We start from the raw sequence: 20,437 nt of genomic DNA on the forward strand, positions 1-20,437 counted from the left end.
TGTGGACAGTCTGGGGTAGCCAGCTGTTGCCTGCAGGTGTCAGATGCGTCTCCCTTCACACAAAAGGGCCCTAAGGCTCACCAGGCCTTTTCCACTCACCCCTATTTTAATGGGCATTAAAAATAGAACAATAACCATGCCACAGAAGGGAACTGATGACATACACAAGGGTGGGTCGTCTGAACTCATTCTGCTGTAAAATGTAGAAACAAGAAAGGGCAGCCACGCTGAGTCCCCCAGGACGCTTGCAGCTCTTTTAATATAGTGGTACCACCACACATCCGCTTCTGACACAGTGTTACTCGTATGTGTCACTCAAACGGTTACTCAATTTCGGCCAGACGGCTTGGAGCTGGCGGACCCATGGGATGGCTTGAGCCAGGTCCCAGTCACACCCAGATCTTTGAAGGTTGGCTTCCCGGTTGGGATGCCCTCGTGGGCCAGAAGCCACTCTTTCACAGCCTGCCCTCCTCCAGAGTAATTGCCGATGGTGCCGTCACTGCAAATCACCCTGTGGCAGGGGATGAGGATGGGGACCTGAAAAACAGGGGTGTCACCGTCAGTGTGGCTCCATGATGAGGTTCCCGTGCTACAGACAAGTTCTTGCCTCCGACTATGCAGCACTGTCACGTAGATCTCCAGTTAGCAGACCGCTGGCATGGTGGCCATGCTGGTGCCTTCAGTGTCCCTACTTTGCACCTTACAGAGGCCTTGAGGCATCCTATGAGGTATGGAGGAGGACCACCTCCTCTGAAGTGTGTGTGGGATATGGGATTCTTTGTATCAGGGTTTTGGAGGAGGGTACCCGACTTCATCTGAGGAGGGATTTACCATATGCCTCCGCTGAAGTTAAAACTGCCATTTCTGAGTTATACACAAGCAGCAGCAACCTTCTCTGCTGTCATCAAGCTCTACCTAGAATCTTCAGGGATGACGGCAGGCCCCATTCACCTAAGAGGTTGGCAAACCACGGCTGAGGGGCTGCTGCTGCCCACCTTCTGGTATTGTAAATAAAGTTTTATTTGAACACAGCCGTATCCTTGTTTAGTATATGTAGCTGCCTTGTGAATGCACAAACTATTTCCTAGTTGTCCTTTACAGGAAAAGCTGGCCAAGCCAGCTTATGCTGTGCCTGTGTATTGGGGTTTTTTTTTCTTTCCCTTCTCTTCTGGAAACATGAAATCTCACAGTCACCACTGTGTATGCCTTCCCCCTGGACACACTGCCATTGGCAGCACACCCAGCGGCAGGTACAGTCAGTGGGTCACTGTGTCCCAACAAGGCCTGTAGACTAGGAAGTACTTATTAGGGCTGCTGTGGCCTCTCAACTCAGATGGTCTGAGGTACCCAGACTATTCTCCAATCCTTAGTAGTGTGAGTAAAACTAAGTATTGCTAGTCCTCTACTGTAGCATGATGGATTTGCTCTAAGGGAGGCCACTTTTTAGCGGAAACAAGCATACAAGGAGATGATGCCGGTGACTGCCAGAGGTACCAAGGATGATGATAGCCAGACACATGTATTGGGCTGTGGTGTTGTCTATGTGTTCTGAGCCATTCACCCTGTCACCTGCTATGCAAAATGTCACACCAATCAAAGAATTTGGAAATGATTCCAGTGGGTTCTGAAATACGAGTGTTTTTTCCCCTATTGCCTCTGACAAGCTCAAAAAACAGGCCTGTAATCTCATGAGCTCCCTGGTAGCAACTGCCCTCCCACCCCCATTTTCCTTGCCCAGCACCATGCGGACCTGTAGACATCTTTGTTGGGATCCAAAAGATCTAAAGGCCAGGTGCTCATGGGGGCTGGGCTCTAGGGCAACGCTAATACCAGGGACTCTGATGCTCAACCTGCAGCTATGAGGCTATGACTTTGCCCAGGTTGAGTTCTCTGACTGAGAGTCATTAGGATGAGGGAGTGCCTGCCTCTGCAGAGGGAGTGTGCTTGCTTCAGCAATGGTCCACAGGGGACTGACAACTGTCCGCCTAGCTCACTAAGCAGGAGGCTGGTCTACATGGACTGAGGCTCCCTGGTCTATCATCTGTGGAGGCTGGACAGCTACTGTGGCCCTTCCTCTGATTTGTGGATAGAGACATTTCGGGCCTACCAGCTCCTATCCTGCAGGGGAAGGAAGTAATGAGAACAGCCAGTGTGTCTGCAGAAGATTTGTCTGTACTACAAATTCCTTCAGAGAAGGTCAATGTGTGCCTTGGCCAGGCTGGTGAGAGATGGCAGGGCTGGTGATGGGACCGCACCTGGTGGGAATCACTGGGAAAATGTTGGGCTGTGCCATCTCTGCCAGTCTTGCTTACATCCTAATAAAGAATGCACTGGTGTCTGCATACCTTTATTCCTCAGTGGTTCAGAGCATGAGTGGAAAAAGATGACACCATAAAACCTTCAGAAATCCACAGTGGCTGGGCTCATAGGGACTCACCCGCTTTCTCTTCCTGGGCAGCAGTGTAAAAAGTATGACTATGCTCAGCCTGCCAGGAATGGCACCTACCCTGTCAAGGGGCATGCCTTATGTGCCTGCTACAGAGAATGCGGTGGATTCAACACTTTTGCCTTCGAATCCTAACAAGCAGTTCCCAATAAAGCTTTAACCAGAAGGCTAAAGGAGGGCTCACACAGCCGCTGTGGACACTGCGGGCAGCTCCAGAGCTTACTGTGACCAGGGCCCAGGGAACACATGCAGTGATGTCCATTCAGGGGTGCTGTGGGGGAGACGGCAGCTGTTAGTGAATGCAAGCTGAGTTCTAGTCACCTGCTTCAGTGAGCTCGAGAGGTCCAGGCCTCATTCTGCATGATCCTGAGCTGCCCCGACACAGGAAAATGCAGACAGCACATGTGAAAGTCGGCCGTTGTCTCAGGCACATAGGTAGCGGCTTTGCTTTAGGTGTTTTTCTGTGGGGACACAGCCACTCCTGGGGCAGGGATCCAGAGGGAGGACCCCACAGGTGCTTCTGGGACCACCCCTCTCTCCTTCTCTCCCTGTGGCTGGGAAATCTCTACGGTGACATATGCTGCCTTTTCTATCTACCATAGCAAGTAAGTGGGGGGCACAGTGAAGGTCTGGAGGGAGCTGCCTGGTATAGGGATTTGAAATATTGAGCTCTGCATTTCAGAACCTGGGTATCCCATGGTTGCTGCTTCCTTGTTGCTTAAAGCTTCCATACGAGGAGCCCTGTGGTCACCACCGTGTCTTCAGCCACATGGGTCACCAGCTGAGCGGAGTGTGCTACTTGCTGGGGTGTAGCACACATGATCCAGCAGGTGGGGAAACACCGCTGATAGGATAAGGTGTTTCTCATGCCCAACGCGAGGGTCCCCGAGGCGGCCCCTGCAGCCCTCCAACACCTCAGGTTAAGGGCACCAAGCTCCTGTCAAGTTCACCTGGCTGTTAAGAGGCAAAAGAGAAGTTCTAAGCAGCAAGGGTCTGAATCTGCCTGTCTTCCAGAGGCCTCTCTCTCTCTCTCTCTTGAGGAGTAACTGACATGTGATGGTGGGCCTCTGTGGACCTGGGCACCACGGCTGTTTCACACCCAAGCCTGGAAGATGGGGGGACGTGATTTCCAACACTTCGCAGACATTATCCTGGCTTTACCTCCAAGTTCTGGCTACCATAAGAACATGTACAGATGTGGTCTGTGAGTAGTTTTAAGGACAGGCATGAAGAGAGGAAGGGGAGAGCTGACCACACATGCAGGAGCAGATGGGGTGACAAGTGGAGTTCTAGGTGTAGGTGTAAGACAGCACCCAACCCTGACCTTAAAAGGAGCCATGAAGGATGTTGAAAATGCAACATTACTATGACTCATTTCTTAAAACCAAACCAAACCAAAAAGAGAAACAGATAAACATCACCAAACACAATCGTGACACAGAGTCAGAAGGTTATGTAGGTGATACCAACCCTCAGCTTTGGCTGAGGCTCGCATGCCACTCAATCTGGTCTTCCTGACACTTAACCTGTATACTCTACCACTCTACTTGCTATTAGATCTGGCCTCTCAACTCCGTCTCTTGTCTTCCTTCTCAATGGATTATGGGATTAGAGAAGGGAGTACCATGCACACCTCTCCCCGTTTCCCTTTGTGGATCAATGCTGCGTTGAGGACGGCTGGCACAGAACACATTAGGGACTGGTGACTTACCCACACTGGTCACCTTTACAAATGCCCCCCCCCCTGCTGCACACCATGGAAGCAGCAGGTATTCAACTGTAAATTTACCAAGGGCCCCACGGCCGTATCCGAAGGTCCTGTATCATTCTGTCCTTTTGAGCACCCCCCGCTCCATGCAATGCAACTGCTATCGATACCCAAGGAGTCCATGGTATTACAGCCTCATTGAAATCTTCATGCTGTGAAATCTAATTTGTCCAATACCTGGATCCATCACTCACACAAGCTCTTTCTCCACTGCTATAAAACTTCCAAACCCATAGATTTGTCTCCAACAAAAATAACATGAAGGGGCCTTGCGATCAATAATGGAATCCCTCTGATTCTGGAACTGGCTGAATATTTTTTTTTCCAACTTTGCCTTTGTTCTTCTGGGCAGAGGCCACAAGGGAGAAAGCTTGTTTTCACTCGCAGCCTCATCAATACCTAAATCCTGGTGAACAAGTGACACCGAGAAGTTGTAATCAATAGCTCCCGGTGCGTTTTTTTCTTCTGGTCAAATGGTTCAGCTCCACTGACAACCCTGACACTCAGAACATGATGCTAAATCTTTATCAACAGCCATCTGGGTGAACGGCAGAACAGGACTCATGGGTCATCGGCGCTCATGGCAATCTGCGAATACACTAACTCCCCAGGAATGTGTTTGTTTAGAAAAAGGTGGGAAACTCCCTGAGCTTGTATTGATTGCCTCTGAACTGCATTTAGCAAATTGTGTCTGAGGATGCGGCAGGAGGGGTTGGTTCTCTCTGAGTGTGTGTTGGGGGTGGTGGCAAAAAGCCTCTGGGGCTGGGCATCCCTCGTGCAGAGTGGCGTGGCACCTTCTAAAGGCTGCCTAGTCTCCTGGCAAGGCCAGTGAGTCCAGCCTTGGAGAAGTTGAGTTCTGGGATAGAGGACACTCCCGCCTTACAAAGCCCATCTCCTACTCTTGACGGGGGTGAGCCAGCGATTGACAGTTGTGAGGCCGGATGGCATGTAAGGCAACTTCGTTTTCCATGAGCTTATTTCAACTTGGTGGCACTGGGGTAGGAGACATGCACAGCCATCCCCATCTCGGGCCCTGTCGTCAGTGTTGCTGAGGACACTTAGCAACATGGGCACCAGGCAGAGCCTACCACTGTCCAGGCCTTGTCTCCCGCATGTCTCTGAATCTCCTCCTCATACCAGTGTTGTCTGTGGAGCTTGGTGGAGACTCATCACAAAAATGGGTGTGGTGTGGCTTCCAGTGTGTACATTGGTCAGCAGGGCTTGTTCTTGAAGCATAGATTGTTGGCTGCACTCAGGGCAGAAGGTATGGTGTTGGTGCCCACTGACGGGGCCATCTTCACCTTCACGCGAGTACATACAGGAAACTTTGTAAAATGAAACAACTTGGTCCCCAACTTATGTGTAGATCAATGCCAAGTCATGTGTCTTGTTGCAGGAGTGACCTGGGATATGCATGTCTACACATCTCCCTCAGCCTGGGGAGGAACTTAGGTCTGAGGGGTGGGAGGTACAGAAAGACTTACTCCACTCAGAGTCAGGGTGGTTGGCGTGTGTTTAAAGCATGGGCTGCAAGGATGCAAGAAAAGGGTAGAGAATGTGTTGGCTTCCCTGGTCCTTCTGGGGGCATTCAGTGGACTCACAGAACAAAAGTATCAGAGCTACCTCTCTGTCTACTGCAAAACCTAATGCTTCGTGGTCTGGTGTGGTAACATATGGCTTTAGTCCCAGCACTTGGGAGGCAGAGACAGGGTTCTCTGTAGGTTCTAGCCCGAGAGAGTTCCAGGACAGCACAGGACTACAACCACCCCACCCCTAAAAGATGTGCAGACTGCTTGCTCATCAATTCCATTCCAGATAAGGCGCAACCTCCAATCAGATGGCATTTTTCTATCATGTCAGAGACCAGAACAGCTTTATCAACACATCAGCACACATGGCACAGGGGAAGCTGCTCGGGACATTCAGGGACCCTGACGGTAGTGTGGATTCTCCCTGAGGACTGTGTGGGTGGCATGCCTTCTTGCCCATATAAGGCTCACAGGCATGTAGGGCCTTGGTCTGGCCCTTGGCTGAGCCAAAATACCCACAGCACTTGTGGAACCACAGGGTGTCTCTAGAAGCATGCCCTTCTTGTGGGCTCAGAAGCTGGTGCTCAATAAACTCTGACAGATTTGCAGGAAGAAACATAAATAAATATGAGTTCTGGGGGGAAGAGCCATTCCCTGGGGAGCTAACACTCAGGGACAGTAGACATCTATGATGCAAGGTGTCACATCTTCTAGGCTTACCATAACCCAGAGACCCAGGGAGATGGGGTTGTACTGTATCAACAAAACCGTCTCTGAAGGCTGGTGCTACATGGGCAGTCCTCTTGTCTTCCCTACCTTGTATTTTCAGTGCATGGAAGAGGGTTGCCACTCAACAGGCACCCAACGTGGGGACTATCTAGAGGAAAGTGAATGAACAAACAGGCTGCCCCTGCCTGCTTCCCACTTTCCACGCTTCGTCCTCTCTGGTAGGGGCTACTATGACAAAGGGCTCACATGGCTGGGACACAAAGGTCCCTCTCACAGGGGTGGCCAACCTCAAGCCCTGATCCCAGCCACATAGCTGGCCTCTGAAATGCATTTACTCAAATGCCACTTGACTTCCAGAGTGGTTTGAATCCCAGCAATGGCAGGTCTCCAGTCTGCTGCCCATTTGCGGGAACTTACTGGATTGCTTCTCATTGCTCCTCCTACTGCGCGAGCCGCTTTGGGGTTGCCTGCCAGGGCTGCTAATTGCTGGTAAGAAACCATTTCTCCGACTTTCACAACCTTCAGCAGCTTCCATAACACCTGTCTGGTGAATGAATCTGAAAGAAAGAAAACAGAATGACGTGATTTGGACAAACGGCTCCAGCAGCTCAGATAAAAATAGCTGCCAGTCCCCTAGCAGAAAATGCAACGACAGAAAGAGAAGTGTTATACTCAATTAAAACACAGGCCTCCACACAGTGCCCTGTCACGGTGGCACAGGCAAGGAGGCAAGGAGGACTGAGAGTGAAGCAGGCACCAAGCAGGCAGGGCCACGGAAGGCTTCCCGCATCTTTAATTTTCTTCCATCTTCCTCACGTTCCGTGTGGGGTTGCTTGTGATGCTCTTTCTGTGAACAGGCAGGCGAACATTTGCACACAGTTCAATTAGCAGGCACGGGAGTTCCTGCCGGCCCACCTATGTGGGCCTTTGGACCGCAGTTAATTTCCAACTTCAGCTGAGATGCAAGGAGGAGGACGGGATTCTTCTGTGGCTGTCCACACTCAGCAGTGGGCAAGACTATCCCCAGGGCTGTCGAGAATGCCAGATGCCTCCACCCAGTATGCCCAGGTTTGGGGGTGACCCTGGCTGCAGGCACCTTGAAAGAACACGGCTGTTTTCTCCGACTAGCCGTATCAAGTGGCGTGCACACTGTGTCTTGTGGCACAGGTGCCCAGGGCGAGGCCTGGACACCTCCTCTCCCTTGATGCCTCTGTGTTTTGGAATCATTCCTTGAGTAGGGCAGAAGCCTGGGCCACAAGGAGGAGTCATTCCTATTGTCTTCCCGAGGGAGGGGGACACACTGGCTAGGGAGCTTGAAGGCCAAGCCACATCCTCCAAGCCTGGGGCTCCAACACTTGGGGACAGGAGTTTCCGGAAGGAACAACGGAGGGAGGGCTCCATGGGCAGGGTGACAATGGGCAGTGTGTCCTCGACACTGTTGCCACATTTGGTGCCAAGCTGGCCGAGTGTGATTTTTTTTTTCCTTAAAGGAAACATACCCTTACATGCATGTTAAATAATAAAAATCACTTCTTAACTGAAGGGAATGATAATCACTTCACTGGGAAAAAAAAAAACCCTGTTTAGTCTTTATTATAACATTAAGCAAATTAAACATCAGCATAATCCAGGTGATACTAGAAAAGGGTCATCAAAGAAATTAACTTTGTTGTTCATTAATTTACACGGATTAGTAGAGGGCACAGACACAGCAAATGTGCTCCAGTTTTTTTATGATATAATTTCAAACTGTACAGCATTTGTGGCAGGAGGGTGACTTTGGGGTTAATCAGACTGATTTGTCCTTTTAATTGCTTTCTATTCAAAGAAAATTCATTAGATAATGTTCTCTTCAAAATTCATGAATCAATTTAACTGAAGAAACCGCATTAACAGCTCCGGGTTCATTAACACATGCAGTTTGAGTGGCTGGGTGCTGGGAGGGTGTCCTTAGGCAAACAAGCTCTGTTTACTGTCTTGTCCTCTGAAAGGGGCTCGAAATCACCTTGCTAATCATACTTATTGTTACTGTTGTCTGAGAAAAAGAAAGGAGGTAGGCAGAGGGGAAGGAAAAGGGGCCCTGAGAAAGACTCCAAGGAGCTGCCTGAGGAAGGAGCAATGGAAGCAACCTCACCTTGGGAAAAGTGGAAACTGCCCTGACATCTTCGGAGGGTGCAGACCAGCTGGCTGTCGCCTGTGCTGTGGCCCAGGGAGAGGATTGTGGCTGATGTTCTCCGGAACAGCCTAGCGCTTTAATAAACCTGCTGGGGTTAAACCTAGGGGTAGCCTAACTGGAGCAGATGTGACTGTGAGAAACAGTGGCATCTATACCGTGGTGGCTCTCTGCCCACCAGGGCTCCCACCAAGGACTGCCAGGTCACCAAACATCTTTCACCCCAGGTGGAAGTGTCTGGAATGGAAAGTTTATGTCTTCAGTTATCTGTATAGTTTATCAAAGATGTTCTTTTAAATACTTTTTATTTTATATGTATGAGTGTTTACCTGTATGTGTACACACACACACACACACACACACACACACACACACACACACACACACACGGAAAAGGGTGCTGGACCCCCTGGAACTGAACTTGTGGGCTGTTGTGAACTGCCATGTACATGCTGGGAATGGAACTTGGGTCTCTTTAAGAGCAGCCAGTGCTCCTAACCATTGAGCCACCTTGACAGCTCCACATTCAGCTTTGTTGCCAGTTTATCATGGAAAACTGTTTCTGTTTTTATCATCCAGCCCAGACTGGCCTTGAACTATGGCAGCTTTGAACTCCCAACCCTTCTGCTTCTACCTTCTGAGTACAGAATTGTAGACATGCACATCACCATGACCCATTTTATGTGGTACGGGGGATTGAACCCAGGGTTTTGTGCATCTTTGCCAGGCACTAACTAATATAGTTGCATCCTCAGGCCTGGTAACCAGTTCTTAACCAGCGCACAGACAACACCGGGCAATATACACTAGCCCAGTGGTTCTCAGCCTTCCTAATACTGCGACCCTTTAATACAGTTCCTCATATTGTGCTGTCTTCCAATCATAAAATTATTTTCATTGCTATTTCATAACTATAGTTTTGCTACTGTTATGACTCTTACTGTAAATATATCCTGATATGCAGGATATCTGGTATGTGGCCCTCATGAAAAGATAATCTGGCCTCCAAACAGGTCAAGACCCACAGGTTGAAAGGGTCTTTGCACTAGGCAGTGTGGCTCAAAGGAAGCGGTGTTTTGTAGTCAAGCACATCATTTTTTTTCAAATGTACCTGAAAATCCTACTTCACCTCATAAGGAGCAAATGCACTAGTTAGTGGAAGCTGCTTTTAGAGACAAGGAGCCCTTTAGCCAGGCCTGAGCACAGTTAGATTTGCTCTGCACTTAGGTGCAAGGATGGCGCTGGTGTTTCTGCATTAAGGATCATCTTTCAAATGTAGACATGTAAGCGCAGTGCTAATGTGGAAAACACAGTTTCTGAAGGTCAAGGTGGCCACATAAATTCTTGGTGGCTGGCCAAGTCATGTTGCATGGCACAGGGGGACAAACTGAAATCCACCCTTCCTCTGTGTGGCTCTGCATGGGGAGCAAGTCAGTGACTCCAGTGCCATGGCGAGTGGTCTCTGCATGCTAACGTGTGGTGTTCCTCAATCTTGTCCCTCTGCTGTGTGCTCGCCAAATGCTTTCTTTCACCAGCCTGCTCCTTTGCCCTGGTACCTTGCTGTGTTGATGTCGTTGGGGCCAAGGCTGTGCTGGAGGCTGTCCTGTACCTCAGACTCCCTCTCTGACACACGGGACTCTGGTGGCAATGAAGCCACCTAAGTGAAAACTAAGGTATGTTTTGATTACCGCCTGGGCTTGAGATCATCAGAATCTCCTTGGGCTGCTCCTTCCCAAGGTGGTGCTGTGTTGTAGACACAGGGTTTCAGACGCATGCTAAGGGAGCGGGAAGCATGGCCTTAGGAGGAAAAGGATTCCTGGATTCAGTCAGACCCATGGAACTCAGCTACTTTGGGTAAGGGAGAGCCTACACTGGGGATGTGGTGAGAGGAGGTGGCATTCTGGCTCTGTCCACCTTACTTCTTGAGCCCCTCTGTGTCCTTGGCATCATCACAGGTGCTGCCTTGACACCTCATCTCTCTACTACATGCCACTTGAACATGAACAGTCACAGGGCTGGCCTTCAAGACCTGGCTTATACCCTACCCCAAGTACCTTCCCCTGGGGCCTGGTTTGCATGTCTAGAGGTAAGGGCAGGGCCTTTACTCTCAACCACAAGGCTCTGACTCCAATAGGAGATGCCATCCTTAGGTACTGAGTTAATTCTGGGCCATGCTATGAGGAGGAAACCCTCAGGCAGAGGTAGGGGTGCCACACACATGGTCCTGCTCAGGGATTGTTCTGTTGGCAGCAACAGGTAGCTCAGAAGGGACTCCATTGAAGAAGGTTTAGGCCACAGTCATTTGAACTCACAATGGCCAAGCTTCAAGAGCAGCCAGGATGAGCTTTTGAGGAATGAAGCGGAAACAGAGATGAAAGGGCATGGGTTCTGCCTCCAGAGCAGATGGTGCTGGCATTCCCCACCTGGTCCCTCCTACCAAACACCTTTCTGGAACTAGGCAGAGTATAGACAGAGGGGCTTTGTGAGGGCTGTGATGTCATCAGAAGCAGGCAGACGGGGGGGGGGGGGGGGGGGGAGGGTGAGGTGTTGGGGAAGGGAGAGGTGAGGGGGAAGGGAGAGGTGGCGGGGGGTGGGGTGGGGGTGGGAGGGAACATCACAGGATGATGAGCAGTTGCAGCTTTTCCTTTTTCCCAGGCTAGGTTTTCCTTAGGTCCCTTGGCTGCCAGAAGAGCAGGGGGACCAGCCAGGACCCTGTCCTTCTACTGTCCCTCCAAATGATATGCTAATGCTAGGGTGTGGTGGCCCCAGGAACTTTCATCCTGGGAGTAGCTGTCTCTTTCTGGTGGCAATAGGTGTGAGAGTAGGTAAAAGCCCCTGATTTCCCCTTCCCTGTGTCTCTCTGCTGCTCAACTCTAGGTCTGGCTCAGGCATAAGGAGTCTTCAGCAGAACCTGAGCAAATCAAGCCTGAGAACTGGACCGCATCAGCAAGACTGCAGAGGAAAAGAGTTCTTTTTTTAAAAAAATTATTTATTTATTTATTTATTTATTTATTTATCTTGAACGTGTCATGGCTCAGAGGCTCATAATACTCAGGATGATCAGACTATAATCCAGAATTATTAGGTACATGCTCATGATTAGAAACATGTCTAATGTTTGGGGAAAGTTAAGCCAGGCAGAGGCCGATGCTGAAGTTGGAAATCACTTGACAAAACCTTAAAGGACATGCTACAGAGATGCTGCAGGAAGGGAGAATGCTCTCTTGCAACAAATGCAAGACGCGAGCTCTCAGCAAAGAAACAGAAGTCTCAAGCACGAATAAGAGGAAAGTTTAGTCCCAAGCAGTCAATGACCTGACTTACAAGTTGCTATTCATGGGGCCCTGTATGACAAAAGCCGCAAGGGTCAAGGGTCTGCAGACAAGCCAAGAGCATCCCCACCTGAGCACTGAGAAGTTCTAGAGCAAACAAAACTTCCCAAGGAGAACTGCGAGGACTCACAGGACACAGTTAAATGATCAAATATTCTTGTTGGATTACAAGTAGGTGGAGTGGAAAAGAATGTTAAAGAACAGCTTTCAAGGAACAGAGAAAAGGGCAAATACGGTGTTATCCAAAAAGCCCAGCTCAGTGTATCCCATGCACGCTGCTGAAAGCTAAACATAGAGAAAGAACCAGAGGAGAAAGAGCTCACTCTGTGATGGGCAGCGATATGAACGGCCATGGGGTGGGTCCGATCAGAGACACCAGGCCAGAGCAGCATTTTCAACATACTAAAGGGAAGGCATTGTCAATTCAGAATTCTGTACTTCAAGTGCCCCCCAGGAATAAAGCTAACATACAAAGAAAGTTTCGGGTAAAATAGAAAAGGCAGGAGCCCCAGTCTTCAGAGAAAGAAGGAGACAGCAGAGGGAACCCGGGACTATCACAAGGCTAGCAGCATGGCCAGACAGACCCAAACAGGCCCGGGATTCCAGCTACTGAGAGGCAGAAAGACCCTGGGCTATCCAGCAGGACCACGCCTCAGAATAAGGTAGGAAAGGGCTGCAGGTGTAGCTTGGTTAAGCAATCTCCTAGCATCCAGGAGTCCCTCACCCTACATTATAAATTAACCAGCCATATGCAGGGTAGGGGAAGGGGGGAGCCTAGGACTTGGTATCAGGCTACTGATTCTTTTTTTAAAATTTTATTAATTTATTCATATTACATCTCAATGGTTATCCCCTCCCTTGTATCCTCCCATTCCACTCTCCCTCCCATTTTCCCCTTATTCTCCCTGTATATGCTCATAGGGTATCAAGTCTCTTCTTGGTAACCTGCTGTCCTTCCTCTGAGTGCCACCAGGTCTCCCCATTCAGGAGACGTGGTCAAATATGAGGCACCAGAGTACGTGTGAAAGTCAGACCGCACTCTCCACTCAACTGTGGAAAATGTCCTATCCATTGGTTAGATCTGGGTAGGGGTTTGAAGTTTATGGCCTGTATTGTCCTTGGCTGGTGCCATAGTTTGAGCGGGACCCCTAGGCCCAAATCTGCCTATCATAATGTTCTTTCTGTAGGTTTCTAGAATCCTCTGGATCCTTCAACTTTGCCATTCTCTCATGCTTCTCTCATCTAGAGTCCCAATAGGATGTCCTCCTCTCTGTCCCAGTTTCCCGGTTAGGGAAGACTTTCATGGGACATGCCTCTTGGGCTACCATGCAGATATAAGTGAGTATATACCATTTAACACTTTCTGCTTCTGGGTTAACTCACTCATTATGATCATTTCTAGTTCAATCCATTTGTCCACAAATTTTGGGAATTCCTTGTTTTTAATAGCTGAGTAGTACTCCATAGTGTAAATGTACCACAGTTTCTTTATCCATTCTTCTACTGAGGGACACTTAGGCTGTTTCCATGTTCTGGCTATTATGAATAAGGCTGCTATGGACATGGTTGAGCAAATTTTCTTGTTGTGCGCTGGAGCATCTTCTGGGTATATTCCAACGAGTGGAATAGCTGGGTCTTGCAGAAGCCCTATTCCCAGTTTTCTGAGATAGCACCAGATAGAATTCCAAAGTGGCTATACAAGTTTGCATTCCCACCAGCAATGAAGGAGTGTTCCTCTCTCCCCTCATCCTCGCCAGCATGTGGTGCAGGCTACTGATTCTTAATGAGTTGTTTGTTTGTTTGCTTGTTCACAATACATTTGACAGCTGCAGGTACCAATGGTCACACAGGGAGCTTTCAGCATATCCAGACATAAGACACAGATGTTATAGGACATTGAGGAGGAGAAGAAGGTCCTACATCTGTGGTGAGAGGTGACCAGGGCAGTGTGCCTCTGCCATCTGACCTGGAACCAAACCTCACTTCTATTCAATCCTCAGATATGAGGGCCTCTGTGGGGATGAGGTTTCCACATCCACTCAAAACAACTAAAGGTTGATTTTTAACTTGACTGGAAACTAGTGCTGCAATCTCTGTGGCAGTCAGCACAAAAATCTACCAAAAGGAGAGACAGTTAAAAAAAAAAGACATGAATAAAATTAAAACCTTTAGAGTAGATAAAGTAGCTCCAGAGGAAGGAGGATGGGATAAAAGGAACAAAGAAACAGAGAACAACAGGATGCTGGACAGAAGCCCAAACATGTATAACAGTGACTGCATCATGTGGACATGGCTTCCACACACCGACCAAAGGATGGGCAGGGCTGGAGGGACAGCTGGCGGTTAAGAATGCTTGCTGACCTTTCAGAGGACTGGAACTTGGTTCCCAGCACCCAGGTGAGATGGCTCACAATGATTTGCTCTTGGGGGATACAGAGCCCTCTTCTGGCCACTGAGGGGACCTGCATACATGTGCACATAAACATAAAGATAAGTCTTTTAAAAATATTTTATTAATTTATTCATATTACATCTCAATTGTTATCCCATCTCTTGTATCCTCCAATTCCTCCCTCTCTCCCATTTTCCCCTTACTCCCTTCCCCTATGACTGTGACTGAGGGGGACCTTCTCCCCCAGTTTATGCTCATAGGGTATCAAGTCTCTTCTTGGTAGCCTGCTATCCTTCCTCTGAGTGCCACCACGCCTCCTTTTCCAGGGGACATGGTCAAATATGGGGAACTAGAGTTCGTGTGAAAGTCAGTCTCCACTCTCCACTCAACTGTGGAGAATGTCCTGTCCAAAAGGTCTAATTTACAAAATATATAAAGAACTCAAGAAATTATATACCACCAAACCAAATAACCCAATTAAGAAATGGGGCTCAGAATTAAACAGAGAATTCTCAACAGAGGAATATCAAATGGCCGAGAAACACTTAAAGAAATGCTCAACGTCATTAGTCATCAGAGAAATGCAAATCAAAACGGCTCTGAGATTCCATGTTACACCAATCAGAATGGCTAAGATAAAAAATTCAAGTGACACCACAGGCTGGCGAGGATGTGGAGAAAGAGGAACACTCCTTCATTGCTGGTGGGAATGCAAACTGGTACAACCACTTTGGAAATCTATCTGGCGCTTTCTCAGGTAAGTCTTAAAAGAAAGACAGACACTCTTGGCATGAATAAAAACAGGGATACCTGCTGTCTAACAGAAATAGGCTTCAAATGAGAGCCATGGGAAGGATGAAGAAAACAAATGTCAAGACAGGTACTATGGGACAAAGAAGCTTTAGAAGTGAAGAACATTCTGGGTGGTGGTGGTGGTTGCGGGGGTGGGGGAAGGGTTCAAAAAACAACATGCCCATTCTGAGTATTTACAAGCCCAACAGCAAAGTTCCAAGATGCATGAACCCAAACCTGGGAAAATTGAAAGGAGAATTAGAGAAATCCATAATTACACTTTGGTACTCAAACATCTTCTCAGCCAAACAAAACCAGAAGACAGGAAATCAGGAAGAACAAACATCTCAGAAACAGACCCATATTCTTAGTTACTTCTCTTTGGTTGTGATGAAACGCCATGACCAAAGAAACTTGGGGAGGAAAGGGTTTTTTGGCTTACATTTCCATATCACTGCTAATCAGTGAAAAAACTCAGGACAGGAACTCAAACAGGACAGGAACCTGGAGGCAGGAGCTGATTCAGAGGCCATTGAAGGGTGATGCTTGCTGGCTTGTTCTACATGACTTGCCCAGCCTGATATCTTATAGAACCCAGGACCACCAGCCCAGGGATGGCATTACCAACAACAGGCTGGGTCCTTCCACATTAATCACTAAGGAAATGCCCTATAGGCCTGGCTATAGCCTGATTTCATGGAGTCATTTCCTCAGTTAGGGTTCTCTCCTTTTCAGGCTGTGTCAAGTTGACATAAAGCTAGCCAGCACCTCCACCATTGATAGATATTTATCTGAGGCTACTGCTGGTAGCACCAGACACAGATTCTTTCCAAGTGCCCATGGAGTCACTAATCCAGAGAGAGGGTTTGCTATATCCTGTGCCATCCAACAAGCTATAGTAAGACTTGCAGAGTAAATAAAGCCAGATAAATTATCTCTCTGACTACCACACCATTAAGTTTGAAATGAATCAAAGGGCATCAAGAAACTCTACATACATCCAGACAATAATAACCCATTTCTACCACAGACAACAACAGTAAGAAAAATTAAAAAATACATCAGGCAGGATGAAAATGAAATAAAATACTGAAGTTCATAGGATGCAGTTAAAGCAACACTCAGAGGTCAACTCATAGTATTCGTCATCTGTGTTAGAAGAGAAAGGTTGCACATTAACAATCTCAGCTCCTACCTTAAGAAACAAGAATGAAAATGACCCAAATATTCTGAAAGGGGATAATAAATGTTAAAAACTGAACTCTCTGAATTGTAAGGAAATATAAGAAACTGAAAGCTGGTTGTTTGAAATAATTGGCAAAACTGAGAAATGTAAATCACAGCGCTCTAGGAGGCAGAGGCAGGCAGATATCTGAGTTTGAGGCCAGCCTGATCTACACAGTGACTCCAGGACACCAAGGCAGCAGAGAAACCCTGTCTCAAAAAAACCAAACCAACAAGAAAAACAAAGTAACAACAAAACACCTGAGAAATATCTAACGGATGAGAGCCAGGGAAAGAGCAAGGCAGACCTCGGGATGACAAGGCAGTGCTGGGAGTGACTTCAGTAACTTAGTAAAACTAAGTAAAACCAACTTAATAAAACTCACAAATTACTGAAGTTCTGTGCTGTCATTCCATTCCAACATATACTAAACATTGCTGGTCTCACATATAAATATCAATAATCAATCAGTTATCAGTCCTCAATCTAACTTAATTGTTTAGGCTTGGCCTTATAGATATTATGGTTTATTTTTAAAAAGCCCATTCACAAGGGTAAAATTGTGTGGCTTTGGCTGTCCTGGACTTGATTTGTTGACCAGGCTGGCCTTAAATTCAGAGATCTGCCTGCCTCTGCCTCCCTAAGTGCAGAGATTAAAGGAGTGTGCCACCATACTTTTGGAGTTTTCTTACATCTTAAAATAATATGTTTTGGAATGATTTTTAAATTAATCTTTAACATTTGAGTCCTTAAATCAATACCACTGACACCTATTGTGCAGGAAACCCACCTCTGTGGTACCTATCTTGCTTTGCCTTACTAAACATCTCTGTCCATCACATCAGCCACTTTCCAGATGTGACATATGACACATCACTACTGAAGTCCACCCTTATTCTATGTGCTGTGTTCAGACCTGAGAACACATAAATACTCAAGGAAAGTCCCTGCTCAGTGGCATGGCACATGGTAAACAATCACATACATCACTCAAGATGGGTAGACACACCAGGGCACAAATCCCTGGGAGAAGAATCCCAAAGGAAAGTGTCCATCCAGAAGGGCCCTAAGATACCTGAAGAAGAGATGAAGAAATAATAACACCAAATTGGACCGGTTGGTCTGTAATCCCAGCGACTAATGAAGCTGAGGCAAAAAGATGCAAAGTTCAAGGCCTACCTGGACTATAGAGGGAGTAGAGGGCCAGCCTCGGCAAACAGGTGAGACGCTGCCTTTAAATGAAAGGAGAGGTGGGTGTGATAGCAGCCAGGCAGTAGAGTGCTTACCTACCTTGGGTTCAATCCCCAGTACTGGCCCCTGGTGCCGCCCCAAAACCAAAGCCCAGCCAAAGTGAAATAACTCTACAATTAAAGAGGTGGAGTTTGTAATTTCAAGCCTCCTGAAGACGGAATCTCTAGGACCAAAATGAGTTCACCACTGGTTTCCACCCTTCGACTCAAGAAGAAACATCAATGTCAGCTTCCCAAGGAAACAAAGATTTTCCTAGGTTCAGAAGGAGACCACCATGGCCTCTATAGCAGAGACAGAAAAAGACACCAACCAGAAACCTAGGTCCCTGAGTCTTGATGATGGTGGGCTTAATACAGATGTCTTGTTTAAAATTGAGCACTCAAGGCTTAGGGACCATCTCAGAAAAGGAGGAAGAAATTTAAGAGTAGAAAGATGGGTTAGAGTGCTGTGGGGTGCTGTTTGGGGACATGCCATACCATTGCACTCATGAGCTACCCGCACAAGATCAAGCCAGATCAAATCTCAACATAAATGGGGTGATATTCTCCAGGCTCCACCCTATCCTGAAGAGTTACTGTCAATGGATAGAGGCTGCAGGGGGAAGAACCATTCCCTTAAAGATGTGGCCACTAGTTGGATTTCCATGCTTTGGTGGATGGCCCCTGCACATAATGGCAGCACTACCTGGATTCAGTGGGTTATAAAAGGAAAGACATAGGTTGGATGGGAATAGTACACTGACGTTTGCACAGGGACATGAAGGTAGAGATGATCATATTTCATTTTATATGTGTATGACTTTCTCAAAAATAAAGCATTGAAAAGTACTAGTTGTTAAAAACATGGATTACAAACAAAAACGAAAAACAAACAAACAAACAAACAAACAAACAAACCATCCATAAAGTATTGGCAAGTGACAGCTAGGATCCTAGCGACAGAACAAGACATCAGGATTAAGCATTGCTATTCTAGGAACACAAGGTCTATTCATTTTCTGAAAAATGAATCCAGGCATGGAGCTGCAAATGGACCGGTCCTGGGGAGGACAGATAGACAGCATAGGTCAATGAAAGAGAGCTATGCATTGACAAAGGGGCAAAGGCTCAGTGGAGAAGGACAGTCTCCAACAATGAACTCTGAATGTTCACTGGATGCTCACATGGCCCAGCTGTCCCTACATCATCTATAGCATTGCATTACCCCGTATCATCAGTCTAAAGCTCTCCTTACACATCTGTCTCTGCGTCCACGTGTCTGGGTGCAGAGCAGACTTTTTACCAAAATGAACTTAAAATGGTCACAAACCTAGAAGGTACAATTGGGGAGGTTTCAGGAGATCACTGAGGAGGAGACACAGGTGACTATAGGCTTCGAAGAGTTTTAAGCTCATGATCCATAATAGAAAAAGTTGGAGAAGCTGGACTTTATTAGCACGAAGACTGCCCACACTGTAAAAGCACACTATACTTCAATAAACGCAACTGCAGGCTGAGAGGAAATATCAGCAAAACACACATCCGGCAAAGGCCTTGTACAGGAAACATGCAAAGAAGTTTTAAGATTGAGCAGTAAGAAGAAAACAAGCCAAATATTAAAAGGGCAAGTCTCAGCAGACACTTCATCAAAGCATATGTATGAATTATGAGGAAGAAAATGGAAAGCTATTTATATAGCTCATCTTTGGAGATGCATGTTAAACAATGACATATGACTACACACTCATGAGTCTGGCTAACACCTCTCCCCCAACCCCACCTCTGCCATGGATCATCTGCTGTAGTGGGAACACACAAGCATAGCTGTTTTGGAAGACAGCTGGGGGCTTCCTTTTCTGTTTCTCTTTATTTATTTATTTATTTATTTATTTATTTATTTATTTATTTATTTTACTAGGTCTCACTATTATAGGCCACTGGCCTTAAACTCCTGATCTGTCTGCCTTCGCCTCCAGAGTGCTGAGACTACAGGTCTGTGTGCTATACCTGACCAGTTTGGTGATTTTAAAAACAGAGATAAACAGGACATTAACATGTGATCCGGCAACTGCACTCCTAACTATTTGTTCCATTGGTTTGAAAACTAATGTCCTCATAAAAACTTGCCTGTAAACATTTATAGTGGCTTTGTTCATAATGCCACGACTATAAGCAATCAAATTGCTCCTTAATACATACACAAAGTGGTAATACATATGTATAGTGCAATGCCGTTCAATGAGATTGCAAGCTGCCAAAAGGCACGGAGGGACCTTCAGTGTGGAACTTAAGAGCAGAAAAAGCCAGTGTAAGAGGGTACATCTTACTGTGTGATCCTGACCCAATGATAACACAGAAAAGCTTCACCTACACAGATAGAAAAGTGAGCAGTGGAGTCAGGGTACAGCTAGTGGAGGAAGAAAAGAGAGTGAACAGGTGGGGCACAGAGGGCCATCCAGGATGGGGGACATTATTATATATGATACGATCATGATGGAAAATGATAGTGTGTGAATATCAGGTGCTATAGAGACTTAAAGCAGTGACTTGAAGCAATGTGCTTAAGTTAACAAAGACACAGCATTGAGGAGATTGGTGTCCTGAGTAAGGGTTGACTGTGAAAATGAGTCTAGTCATGTGACAGCATGAAGCATCCTCACTGACATGTGCAGGGGGTGGTGAGGGACAGAGAAGTGAGTTCCTCAAATGTAACTCAGGAAATGAATGGAGCCTGTATGTCCCCACAGACCAACAACGTCAAAACAATGGCGGCATACCAGGCTCTCAGATTTGAACTCTTTACAAGTTGACCTGAAGATTTC

The 20,437-nt window shown here is 47.1% G+C and overlaps 1 protein-coding gene across 3 annotated transcripts in view; it reads right to left on the reverse strand.

Moving 5' to 3' along the window:
- Positions 1-234: 234 nt before the first annotated feature.
- MGMT (O-6-methylguanine-DNA methyltransferase) overlaps positions 235-20,437 on the reverse strand; it is a 240,376-nt gene continuing 220,173 nt past the window's right edge. For all 3 annotated transcript variants that reach the window (XM_084773172.1, XM_084773173.1, XM_084773174.1), the window contains 2 exons: positions 6,890-7,029; positions 235-537 (listed from right to left, as the gene is read on the reverse strand). In XM_084773172.1, coding sequence (XP_084629298.1) covers positions 328-537; positions 6,890-7,029 — 350 coding nt within the window. In that variant the 3' untranslated portion in view covers positions 235-327. The remainder of the gene's footprint in view (positions 538-6,889; positions 7,030-20,437) is intronic.

This window comes from Acomys minous, assembly GCF_964271855.1.
Source record: "Acomys minous genome assembly, chromosome: 2".
Taxonomy (NCBI): domain Eukaryota; kingdom Metazoa; phylum Chordata; class Mammalia; order Rodentia; family Muridae; genus Acomys; species Acomys minous.